Source organism: Pavona decussata, unplaced genomic scaffold (genome assembly GCF_977016875.1).
Source record: "Pavona decussata unplaced genomic scaffold, jaPavDecu1.1 SCAFFOLD_133, whole genome shotgun sequence".
Taxonomy (NCBI): domain Eukaryota; kingdom Metazoa; phylum Cnidaria; class Anthozoa; order Scleractinia; family Agariciidae; genus Pavona; species Pavona decussata.
In genome coordinates, this window is record NW_028145546.1 from 3,248,016 (window position 1) to 3,261,283 (window position 13,268).

The following is a 13,268-nucleotide window of genomic DNA, read 5'->3' on the forward strand; positions in this document are numbered from 1 at the left end:
CTTGTCCCTCGTGATTAGGGGTGGGGAAGATTGAAATAACTTTCTCAAGCAAATGCTTGTTGGGGAAAAACCACTGGCACCGAAACCGCACTGACCTCTCCAAGTATATTTTCTGGGAAAACCATTGTAAATGTCGGATTGCCGGTGGTCACTTGCTCTGATTTCGTTTTACCCATTTCTAATTTTAGACCAGGAGAAGCCTAACATTTTTTGTTTTGAGAAGCCTAACAAGTTTCTTACGGCGACATCATGAGGACAACAAAGCTATATATAGAATTTATTTTCGGGGGTTTTTCAAGTATTTTCTATAAACGTGATAAATTTCCTTTCACTTTTAATTGAAAACGTAAACAATGGTAAAGAAAGGTAGCACTACTGGGCCAGACACAGCTCGTTTTACTCACTAATTCAGGGGCTACGTGCGCCAAGTATCTGCCAACCAACGGTGACGAATAATAATAATAATAATAATAATAATAATACAGTAATAACAATAACAATAATAAACTGAAAAAAAACAAAACAAAACAAAACAAAAACGGAAGGCTGCGTTTTATGATTTTATTCATCATTTCCTGAATAAAATCGCAATACTAAAAAATTACATCAGTTCAGCTACAGCAGGCGAAACTGCAACGACAGCTAGCACTGAGCCAAGAGAGAGCACCTTCCAACCGTTGCGTTAAGGACTTGATGTGGTAAATGGGCACTATTGGGGGATATTTTATGCTTATGATTCTGTTTATTCTTCTAAGAGGACTGAGACAAACGCACAAATAGAGCCGTCCCCATATATTCTCAACAAGACCTTCTCTCTGTTACGCACATATTTCTATGTCATATCATTTCCTGGGTAATCGGATTCATGTTGCGGAAATCGGAGAGCTAAGCGCCGTTCAACAGAGTAACCGACTAGTTTGTCCAATCTTCCTAAACTCTGGATGGAAGCACACTAGCCCTGGTTACTTCCTTGATCACAGCCTTTTTATCAAGCGTCCACGATCAGTTTCACGTACACTTGTACATCAACAGTGAACACAAAAACGGCGACAGTATGATGTTATCGATCTGGGATGTCCAGGCCTCCAACAGAGACCCGGCCGTCACTTCGGCGGAGACTGGTAACCAACGTTCTCTTGGTAACGACAAAAGACCTGAAAATAGAAACAGAACAAAAGACACATTTGTATATTACAAAGGATACACAAGACCGAAGGCTCTCTTTTTTTTAATCCAGGGCGCGAGAAAGTCGAACCTGCGCGCATGGATGCGACGATTTTTTCGTTTCTTGCCTGAATTTCAATGGCCTTTTTTTATACTAGAGGAAGCATTATCCATCTGGACGAACTTGGGCAAACATTTGTTGCTCGTCTGGTTATTCGTCTCCAGTATAAAGACGGGCACAAGGCGCATTATCCTTCTGGACTAACTATCTCCCGTTGTGAGTCCCCTGAGTTTCAATGGCCGTTTTTATACTAGAGGACGCTTTCAAGACGCAGGACAGAAGATAGTTCGTCCAGACGGATAATGCGTCTTGTGCCCGTCCTTATACTAGAGACTCATAACGTTAACCAGACGAACAACAAATGTTTGCCCAAAAAATCACTGTTCGACAAATCCGGGTAATATTCGTACCGCAAAGTGTGCGTTTGAGGCCAAAGGACTTGTTAAGAACCTTTCGTTATGCATTCATGTGCATGGCGCTGAATCGTTTCGTCTCTAGAAACGATAGGTTGAACCAGTTAGTTCTCGCCCGTGAACTGGCTTCTTAGTGGAGAATGGAACCCAAAGGAAAGGTGCGGCCATGCGAGGGGACTGCAGTGAACCGAATGTTCCCCAGGAGAGAGTAAGGGGTGGATATCCCAGTTTGTCGTAAAATCACGTGATGGTGTGAGATTTGGAGATTTGAAACAAGAAGTTAATGAAAAAGTTGACGAGAATAGAGACTTGTCCTTTTCCTTACAATTTTTGCCAACTGCTAACAGCTAACAGGTGTTTTCAGACTCCATTTTGTTGAGTAAAGGCATCTTCAAGAAGTAGAAATGAAAAATGTTTTAAAATACCTGTCCATTGTAACGTCCATACAAACAGAAGTTGTGATATGATACAAGCTAACGTTCCTTCCACTGTCTTTATGCTATCTGTGGTTAATACAACACTTTACAATCAAGACTGATAGTGTTAAAAACTTCAAAGCAGCAAGGCTACAGTAACCTAACGTCGCTTTAAACAATGGCTACTTACTTGGCCAGCGGTAGCGACCTAGAGTCTTTCCAACAACTGACGCCATTGTGTCACCGATGCCGAGTGCAAGTATCCCAGAATACAGTGCAAGCTTACAACCTGTGGAAAAGAAATGAAATTGTAAAAACAAACGAAACTTTGAAAGCGTTTCAACAGTATTTTCTTTGAACGGGCCAAAACAGGGTAAGTCACCCACAGTTAATGACAGTTTGACTTTCCGCTCTTGTTTGATGTAAAAATTCTCATGCAATCTTAGCCAAATTCATTTTCGAGAGTTTCTACAAAGTTTAGCAACATTCCTGGGTTTCATGCAAAACTGTTTGAGATTCAGCGAAGCTGCTTTACTCGTGCGGAAAACTGACTTTCTTGTTGCCGTGAAAACTACAGAGAACACCGTACAAAGACGAAGATAACGAGAGAAAAATTATGAAAAATTATATTACATATTAACGATGACCAAATAATAGTAAAAAGGCCTCAAATTCACTTCGTTGTGTTTTGTCTCATCCCGCCATCCCATGATAACAGGAAACGTCATCCCAAGCAGTTTGGTTTCGTTATTTAATTTTTATTGAAACCATGCATCCAAGCAAGGCATGGTGACAGGTCACTGCACGGAGAGGGGTGATTAGTCCGCCCTTGAAATTTCTAGCATTTCACATCTCGCCTCCGCTATTTTTGGCCTGTCTTGCATGTCTTGGGATTCAATACTCACCAGTAGTATCAGGTCTGCTATAATCCACAGGAAACAACCACAAAGGTACAGCTAAACCCAGTAACAAATACACGTGGGTCAAAATCAGGGAGCCAGAGTCTTTATCGTCCAAGAACACCTGTAGAGCCGAGTGAATTGAGTCCCCAAACGGGCCTATTCTGTATAGTCTGATGTACTGCGAGAAAAAAATAGAAAGAGAAAAAGACTAACTTCGGTTCGCTATATGTATACAACGTCAAAACATCCCATTCGCTAACAGTCAATCAGCGGTGATTTGAAAGCTATTTACATAGATGCAATCCCTGCCTGTGCATTCAGAACTAGAAGTAAAACCGTGCGCCGGTCCCAACCGATTGCAAGCGCGGGAAAAATTGTAACCAGCTGCAACCGGTGGAAAGCGTGGGGAAAAAGGCGACTTGTTGTATGCGCGGGAAAACAGACACCACTTAACTTTTACTAGTGACGCCAGCACAGACGCAATAAGAGTGCTTATTTCACCGTGTAAACGGCCTCGACGTAAACATAAGCATAAGCGCAAGGATCAAAATTTTTCCTTTCTTGTGCCTGTGTTGCGTTCTTTTTTCACTTGACATAAAGCTTTTATGCTTGTACTTGTGCTTGCGCCTGTGCTTGCGTCGCAAGTGAAAACCAGGCAGCCGGTAAAAAGCGCGGGAAAACAGATAAAGGAATGCAAGCGGGAAAAATAAGCAACCCACTAACCAGTGCCAAGCGCGAAACAGCCAGCCCGTGACAAGCGCGGGAAAAGGGTGCCTTGTATTAAAAATCTTGGAAAAGTATGACGCATTTGCCTTGAACAGCATAATTACATATACTGAAACAAATTACTTAGTTCACACACCTCTATGAATATAAACGCAGCTAAAGCAACTGAAGAAGCCAAATGCGTGACATAAGGTTCATAGATAACACCTGGGATGTAGATGGCGAGTGCCAACAGATGGAAAAATTTACGAACAACGGTGCTTGACGCGTTGGAGTTTGAATATCTGCTCTTCCACGCAACAAACACAACAGCAACGGCAACAACACACAACCAGTACCCAATCAATGGCAACTGAAAGAAAAGACACCAGTAGTTTAACTATGCTATATCACATCAGTCTATAAAGCCAATTTTTACGAATGTTTCGTTACCTGGAACTAAAACTTTCTTGTTTCTTGTTTAATTGATTTCATTAGGGCTGGTTAATAGCGAGTTTGCGCAACAGGACGAATGATGTGGTGGTACGGCAAATTGTGCTTGTGTGACCAAGTGGCCAAGTGGCCAAGTAGATTGTAGATTGTAACATTCCAACCGCTCGTGGTTTTCAGGTTGTTACAGATGAGAGAACAGCAGTTTTAGTCGAAAATCGCCTAAAAATGAGAAGGTACTAAGATACCATGTTGGTCACACAATGACATTTCACCGTCCCCTTCCCTCAGCCGTCCTATTGCGTAAGCTCACTGGGCTGATTTAGCAACAGAACGGGAACGTCATTTGAGGACGCGAGAGCGCGCGGAATAGCCTACTAATACCCCAACGACGGAAGAAAATTCGGAAGAAATATTTAAGATGACAGAAGTTGTTGATGAGTATGCAATCTTTCTGGTGTTGATTTTTTCTTTTTATGTATGAACAATAAACTTTATAATTTGATACGAAAAATATCCACGTTTATTTCTCGGCGCGGCCGACATTATCCTTCCGAAAAGGGATCAGTTTTCCGAGACCGAGGAGACGCCGGAGCGGAACACCATATAATGTTCGAGTAAAAATATCAGGCTGTGTTATATTTTAACTCGCCCGGCGGCAGGTCAAATGCGGACACAACTTGTAAAATATATAGCGATACTACAAAACAAAAGATCTAATAAAATATATATCTGATAATCAAGTTTCATGGGCGCCCAACGACAACATTAAAGCATAACAATTAAGACGTTGTTTCCTGCATTTCCATATCATTATATAACCTTTTAAAAAGCAAGTTTGTGCAGGCTAACACAGTTTGGTCTGTAAGGAATTCTTTAGCTGAAAATTTAAGTTACCGAAAATTTTAGAGAACGAAAATGTTATTACCCGGACTTTGAATTAGCCAGCTACTATCGGTTTTCCAAAAATCATGCTAACTGGCCTTTTTACACTTTAAACGACTTGTTTTCCCTTGCAAAAACTAAAAGGATTACCTTTGTAGAGTTGCGTGAAAGTTTGAGCTAAACGAAACGCTATTTTTCTTTACAATTTATCTGAGTAATGTCTTTCCAAACAGACAGTAAACAGACATTACACCGAAAAGAACCTTGGCGTGCCTCTAAAATTTTAGTTAAGGCATATTCCGATACGTGCCGAATTTTTGGCCAATACCCTCCCCAACCTCTTTTACTAGGCGCAACGTTACTTGGTTAGCAAATCTAATATCGTGGCTAAAATAGCGAACAAAGGCTTTCCCTAATATCCGATTTCAGCGTTGCGGAAGTTTGAGCTACACCTGCTAAAGGAACTTCTGAGGCGCGGGTAATGTCTTTCCGAACAGACATCGCGGCAAATTAAAAATAGCGAGCAAAGGCTTAATTACCAGAATGACAGCTTTCAGCGTTGTAGCCTGCAGTGCAGGCGTTTTTCATGGGCGAGCGCTGAATAATAAATTTAGTTCGCGTATTTGAAGAAGGCTGTTTTCCCTCCTCTCCCCCTCCCCCTCCATTATTTCTCAGCCAGTCGTCCTCTCCCTTAGGGTCACTTTTGACTCGCTCCAGCCCTCTCGCGCTTCCTCGCCCAAGATGACAGCAACGAAGGATCATTCAGCGCTCCCGCTCCAAAACTACGCCTGCATTGCAGGCTATCAGCGTTGCGGAAGACTGAGCTAAGGGAAACGTTAGTTTTAGTTCGCGGCTAAAAGCAAAGCAAAGGCTTACCCGAACATCATCTGTTGTCAAATATTTCCATAGCCATGTGAATGGATCCACACCTCTCAAGATAAGGACAGACCAGGGTAACAACAAGGCAAGGAAAGTAAAAATTATGACGGCATAGAAAGCTACATGGCCTGCAACCTTCTCCCAATAGTCTCTGAAGACAGGAAAAAAATAATTTTTATAAGTATGGAACAAACATCAAAAAAACACTCCAGTAAACTCCATGTAAAAAAATCCACCATGAAGGACAAGTGATTGCTAACAAGAGTTGTTTGTTATGGGAGGTTCAACTGAATTTTCCCTCAGGAGAATTTTGTCTTTAAGCTTGTAAGACTTCCTCTGTCAGCATTTTTTTTTTGTTTGTTTGTGTCTTCATTTGTTTGGTTTTTCTTGAGATAATTTTTGGTACACTGTACCTCAGTTGATAACCTGTTAAATACGAATTTAGAGTTTGTTTCTTATCAAATCTAATAATTTGTCCCAGAACAGCAACTCACTGGTTTTGAGATAAAAAAAAGTTGCCAATTTCTACAGGATGTGGCAAATTTTGGGGAGGGGGCTTCAAGTTTTTCTTAAAGGAAATGAGGTTCAGACGGAAAATGTGAATAATCCGAATAATTCAGAAAATTCTGAATATTCAGAGACATATACATATTCATTCAGGGGCCAAACCATTTTACTCTGGATGCTTACTTTAAAAAACGTTCTGGATTCACGGTTATGTGGTTAAGAAAAACCTTAGCAGGCTTGTTAATAACCCAGCTGGCTCTTTTGGACTCAGTGCACCTTTACAATAATTAGCCTCAAGTATCTGACATGTTCTGTTGAAATTCCAGCCGATGATAAGCTCTCTTTCAGACCGTGAAATTGGCCAGTAGCCAGCTCTTAGTGACATCCTGGGTCCAATGTCTACTCACCTCACTAAAGACAGATAATAAAATACTGGCAGCAACAAAAGCCCTGTTGTTAATGATCCAATTATTAATACCTGAAAGAGAAACACAAATTGTAGGCTTCTCCAAAAACTTAAAAGTAAATACTTGTATCTAGAAAGAAAAGAGAGTACATGTGCTGCCATATAAATAGAATTAAGAAGGAAGTATCATGCAAATTTGCTGTCATTTCAAAACCCAAAAATGTTTGCCTGTCAGCAGAAACAACGAAATAATTGTCAACTTTGTTATAATTTATCACTCCAGTGCAATAAAACTGTCGATTAGTGCCTCTGGCCAGAGACAGAGTTAAGGCCAGTATGGATTGAACTTGAAAAATGTTAGGCTAATGTTTTTCAAGTTCTCGCATTTTTGTTTCCGAAATGCGCTAGTAAGAACAGATCACAAGTCGTCGTTCCTTTCAAGAATTGAGTTGACTTCTTTCCTCTCATCATTCTAGAATTATTTGGCAGCTGATTGAAGGTCTTATTTCATCATTTTTAACAAAAGATATAAAAAAAACCCATGATACTTCCCCTTTAACAATGAGTGTGTTTGGCCACAGAAACAGTAACTGTCATGCAGTGTTGTGGCATCTTATTTATTTACCAGTATTACATAAATTAGAAGTACCTGAATCCACAGTGTTTCAGTGCTTTTTGGAAACTCTTCATGAATTCCAACAATGTTACGAAAGGCAGGCCACAGATAAGATAACTACAAAGAACCAACAAATTACAAATTACAAATTTTATCACAAATTATTTGTCATAATTAGCAAAAAGAAGTTTACATTATGATCACTAACAATTTCTATAACAAAAACTGGCAATCAAGTAAACATTGATGGGGTTATTTATAGCCCAAATGATTTTACTAGAAATATCTTACAAGGAGTTTAGTGACACAAGTTCTTTTACAGTGTATATGTTTATTGACCCTGTTCATTGTTCATTTTCCATTCAGAGGTATTAATTATCACAGAATTCTTTCATGAATGGTCAGATTTAATGGTATTTTGTCTTACATGTACATGTAAGTACTGTCATGTATCTTTTGTTTGTAATTGACATGTATTAATAATTATTTAAAAGAGCACCTTTTCAACTAAGCAGTGGCTTGTAAGCTTTCTGAATTTTAATTAACCTCAATACCTTTATTCCAAGATCTGTAAATGAATCTGTTGACATTAAAGCTATTGACTGTGTCACAATCATGGCTTCACCAATAGTAAAGCATCTTGGTAGCCATCGCAGGACAGCAACAAGAATGAGGAAGAATACAAACACACAAACTGACACTCGAGTGATATCAGCATCTTCAAAATAATAACAAACATCACTAAACGTTACAGCCTTTTCATTGTACTTTTCCAATGATTGCTGGAAAAAGTTATTGGCATGATAATAGGTCTGATCTTGTCACATTTCATCCAGCAGGATATATCTGTGAAAAGGATGGCTGGACTCAGGGCTTTTATCAATGAAAGAAAAAAGCCCCCCCCCCCCCCCCCCACCATAAATGTCAACTTACTTTTTTCAAATTCTGATGACTATTACAACATCATTTCACTCTCCTCTTTGATCACTTTTACCACAAAGGGAGCTTTAGCAATAACAATGGCGACGGCAACAAGAACATAAAAAAAGCAATAGGCTTAATAATCAAAACAACAACTGTGAACATGCATAATTATTTACAATTAAATTTCTTGTACATTTTCTTTGCCTTCACTGCACAACTAGTTTGTGAAATTTCATGATGGGGCATCTTATGGAGGACGTCACGCACAACAACAAAGTTTTCTTTTGAGTCTTTCTAAACTCGCATGCAGTATCCAAGATTTCCTGAACTCCTTGAAAAATTTCACCTACATTTGACATTAAGCAAGTTGCAATAATCACAACAACATTTGAAAAAAAAAAACATGAAATGAATTCATTTGCTGTCATCACTGTCATTGTCGCTGAAGCTCCCTTTTTTCTCTGGTTTTGATGCTAGTCTATCACAGGATTAAGTACTCCCAGCAATTTGTAACTAGTACCTATTGACAAACTTGGAGAGAGGGAGACAATGTGAAGTTACTGACAGTGATGTTTGTCAAAAAAATTATCTTGTGGCAAAGCAGATCCCCCCCTTCAGTGTACCCTAAAATCACCAACCCTTCGATCTTCTGACCAAAGATCTGACATGCTAACCAGGATACCACCACAACTCCACATCAGTAATTACTGTTAATGCAACAATAATATGCTTGATTTCAGATACCCTGAAGTCCAACAATTTTGGGCAAAAAGGATCTTTATTTTTTCATTTTTTCAACATCCCAAAAATTAAGACCCACAGAGTAAGTCAGTAAAAATCAAATAATGTCTGGATCAGCCAAGTCTGTGCATGATCGACTCATCAAAATAATCCATATACCAACACAAAAATAAGTTAACAGAGTTCAGTAAGTTTAGATTGCCAGAACTCAGACATGCACAAGGTACAAATAATACTCTTCAGTTTAAAAGGAAAGTATCATGGGGTTTTTGGTATCTTTTATTGAAAATGATGAAATGAGACCTTCAATCAGCTGCCAAATAATTCTAGAATGACGAGGTGAAAGAAATCAACTCAATTCTTGAAAGGAATCTGTTCGTGATCTGTTCTAGTGCATATTTTGGAAACAAAAATGCAAGAGCTTGAAAAACATTAGCCTAACATTTTTCAAGTTTCAATCCATTCTGACCTACTCTGTCTCTGGTCAGACGTACTAATCAACAGTTTTATTGCACTGGGGTGATAATTTATAACAAACTTGACAATTATTTCAATCTTTGTTTCCGCTGACAGACAAACATTTTTGGGTTTTGAAATGAGAGCAAATTTGAGTGATACTTCCCCTTTAACTCACCATAAAATGCCTAGAGGATTAGTAATAAAAAAGACATTCTTTCAACATCTACTGTTACAGTGCAATGTAATTAAAGCACATACCCAATTGAACATTTATTGTGGCTCCAGTGCAGGTTGTCACCAGGAAGAAGAAGAAGGAGGACACCAATGGTTTTTCATTATTTAAAAACAGTAAAATTGAGACGGTGACCATACTCATGAGCTGAGAAGCCAGCAAATAAGATCTATCCACGACTAGAATAACAAAGAAATTAAATAAGAATTTATTATAAAATACACAGTGTACTACATAATTAAATATTTATAAAAACAAATCAGCTGACACTAACTTAAGTTAAGGGGTTTAGTTTCTAAAGAAACTGTGGTGCTGCGTCAATGGGGAGTAGAAAGGAGTGTTTGGTTTATCAGCAGGTTTGATAACTAAATGTAAATTGAAATGTTTCAAGACTTAGCCCTTCGGATTTGCCCTGACAAAGGTCTAACACTCACAATGTCCCATTTTACCTTAGGTTATCATTATTCTGTTGATAAACTAAACATTCGTAACTTAAGTTAAAGTTGTTTATCACCAGCCACTAATAATAATACCACATTTTTTAGGGCTATGAAGGATTGGGCCTCCCTGCTGAAAGAACTAAATGACCAATGCCCAAATCAATTTTAAGAGAAATTTAACTAAAGATTTTAACCACCAAAATAATATTAATTTTGTCCTTACATGTATATAGGTTACTATACATTTTTAGTTGATTCCTATTGTATTTTAATAAGCTCTTTATTACACTTTTTTTAATTTTTATGTTAGGGTACCCTCCTGAAAACCACTTTCATTGATCGGAGGCATTATTATTATAATTATTATTATTATTATTATTATTATAATTATTATTATTATTATTATTATTATTATAATTATTATTATTATCATTATTATTATTATTATTTAACAACTGCATTGCTAAGTGGGGGTTGGGTGCCTGTGATACCTAGGAGCTTCCACTATTGGCAGCCAGCTCCTAGACGGAGACCGCTCCCATGGCTGGGAAATCCTGGCAACCCAGCCATGAGCCCCCACGCGGCAGGGAAGAAATCAGGCACCTGTCACACTGAGAACATCAGTGGAAAAGGGGAGGGAAGGAGGAGGGAAGAAACCGCTTATAAACTGAGTCACAATGTTTGTGATACGCCCACACTGAATAAAGCACACTAAAAAGCTGCCGAACACACCAAAATGGCTTAACGCTAAATGCACCAGACCACGCTAAGATGCATAATGGTCCCAGAGCATGACGGGTCTTGGTACATGCACATCTCGCAAATGCCGCTGGCCATAACAGGATGGAACAGGCACTCCTTGTTGTTAACTCCGTTAAATTGCATTTAACTGCATTATTATTATTATTATTATTATTATTATTATTATTATTATTATTATTATTATTATTATTATTATTATTATTATTATGTGAATGAACACAGTACCTGTCACTCGAAGGTTTTTATCATCCCACCTCTCAATAAAAGCCATTTGACTTGTTAGAACCATGGGAACTAGAAGTGATCCAATTTCCACACCATCATCAGCAAATGGCCTAGGAAATAAAGAGGCTTCATTGTAGACCAGCAATACAGAAAAAGCTTAAGCCTGGTTTACACTTGTGCAAATTAAACACAAGCATGTTTTAACATGCTTGTGTTTGTGTTTATCTCAGACCAGTTACATGTACAGTAACATTTTTCTGAAAATAAAATTCATGTACATTACATGTAACTGGTCTGAGATAAGCAATTATGAAGAGAAAATTTTTTATTTATTTAAATCAATATTCATACAGGGTGTCCAGTTTAGCAAGGCTAGTTTATAATGGAGCCCTGATACAAAAATAAATAAATAAATACAAGATAATTTACAGGAAACATCAATGGACTAGACATACATAATGGTTACATATACATATAAAAGAATCAGTTTTCTTTATTCGCCTTCTTTCATTCAAACATATACATCATAATCATATACATGTAGTATCGGATAAGGCAGGAGATCCAGCAAGCTCTAATGAGCTTTTTAAAAGATCTCCGCAGTATTAACACAATTTACTAAGACTAATTACAGAAGGCGGACTAATGACAAGTAAACTAATTACATTGTAGGTATAATTTTACTAATTAACCATATTTCTTCTACTATTAATTACACGGCTGATTTTGAATATATAATTTTAAGCCTTTTTTAAAACGATCAAAAGAATCAATGTTCTTGATATCATCAGGTAGACTGTTCCACATAGTTGCTCCTTTACACCTGAGAGAAAATTTTTTTACATATACTTTATGTTTAGGCTTTACCTATCTTAGGAATGCTTGTGCTTATAACAACCATAAGCTCATTAATTTTTAGTACGAGCACAAGAATGCAGATCTATATGTCACCTTGTGCAGTGGAGTAAAAAAAATTGTAAATAAACTATTATTAAGTTGTAACCTTCCATGCTTTGTATTTTATACTCAATAAAAATTAAAAAAAAAAAAACAGTAGTGCTAAATTTGTGCTTACCACAAAGTCGAAACACCCTAACGCTTTTTCTTGTGTTTAATATGTTTGAGCCTATCTCACAAATTTGTGAACCATGCTTAGCATTGCATTAATAAAATGAACACTTGCAACTTTTTCATGCAAAAGATGCAACAAGTGTAACAATAATATATTTATATGTTTCTGCCTATAAATAACAGCCTTCTCATCTTTGCCAGTGGACTCATCAATGAAGCAAAGTCCAAGTTTCTGTGAGTTTAAATTTCAAGGCTGAGACCAACGTACAGCCCTACGTCAAGATAAAATACATGTACATGTACAAATGCATCATTGTCCCCCAATATTACAATGTCCGCAATATAATTTATTAATCCAAAGGGTCCAAACTTTGGCAGCTCCTTTCAACAAAAAATAATCCTATACCCCCTTGCAATCCTTGTTATATAGGGGGAGTGCTGGCTAAAAGATGAAATCTTTCATAACTTGTTAGACTATCACTTGCCTGAGATTAAACCATTTTTTAATGCCAACTGTCCATCTCGTTTTCATGGAAGGAAGACAAGCTACACAGAGCACTGAAAATACAATATTATAAATCAAGCAAAAAAATAAACAAATATTATAAATAAATAAAATAATATATTAAACCTGATATGGGTGCAAAACACACTTGAAAAAATAATCAATAACATGTTCAATCTAGCCACTGAATCTGACTGTGAGACACGTGAAAACAACAGGATTTATACGTCTTACAGTGTACAACTGTTATCTCATTCCAAAATGAAAATGGTCAACCAACACATGCCAAAAAATGGAAGCATATTATAGTTACTCACGAACTATGTGAAACAAGACATAGCCAGCGTTTTTCCTCCACTCAAAATGGCTGCAAAATACACATAGGCTAGAGCCAGTAATTATTACAGCCTCTCCAACCATTTCTAGCCGAAAATTGATGTTTCAAAGGTCACAAAAAAACGTCAAACATGCATTCCTTTCTATCTGTGCAGAAAACTCCAGGCCG

At 37.7% G+C, this 13,268-nt stretch overlaps 1 protein-coding gene across 1 annotated transcript; it reads right to left on the reverse strand.

Moving 5' to 3' along the window:
• Nucleotides 1–547: 547 nt before the first annotated feature.
• Nucleotides 548–13,267, reverse strand: LOC146468270 (dolichol kinase-like). The gene is made up of 13 exons (XM_085124840.1): nt 13,081–13,267; nt 12,744–12,816; nt 11,188–11,297; nt 9,787–9,939; nt 7,959–8,122; nt 7,438–7,521; nt 6,790–6,860; nt 5,873–6,026; nt 3,819–4,034; nt 2,960–3,134; nt 2,245–2,343; nt 2,064–2,141; nt 548–1,154 (listed from the first exon to the last, which is right to left on the reverse strand). The coding sequence occupies exons 1-13, from the start codon at nt 13,181–13,183 to the stop codon at nt 1,009–1,011; spliced, it is 1,626 nt and encodes a 541-aa protein (XP_084980966.1). The 5' UTR covers nt 13,184–13,267; the 3' UTR covers nt 548–1,008.
• Nucleotide 13,268: the final 1 nt, after the last annotated feature.

Excerpts from the sequence above, each read along its gene's own strand:
- LOC146468270 (XM_085124840.1), bottom strand. The coding sequence starts at position 13,183 with ATGGTTGGAGAGGCTGTAATAATTACTGGCTCTAGCCTATGTGTATTT. Across the intron at positions 6,861-7,437 it reads CTGAAACACTGTGGATTCAG|GTATTAATAATTGGATCATT; the intron begins GTACTTCTAATT and ends TTTCTCTTTCAG. Across the intron at positions 2,344-2,959 it reads TAGCAGACCTGATACTACTG|GTTGTAAGCTTGCACTGTAT; the intron begins GTGAGTATTGAA and ends TCTTTTCCACAG.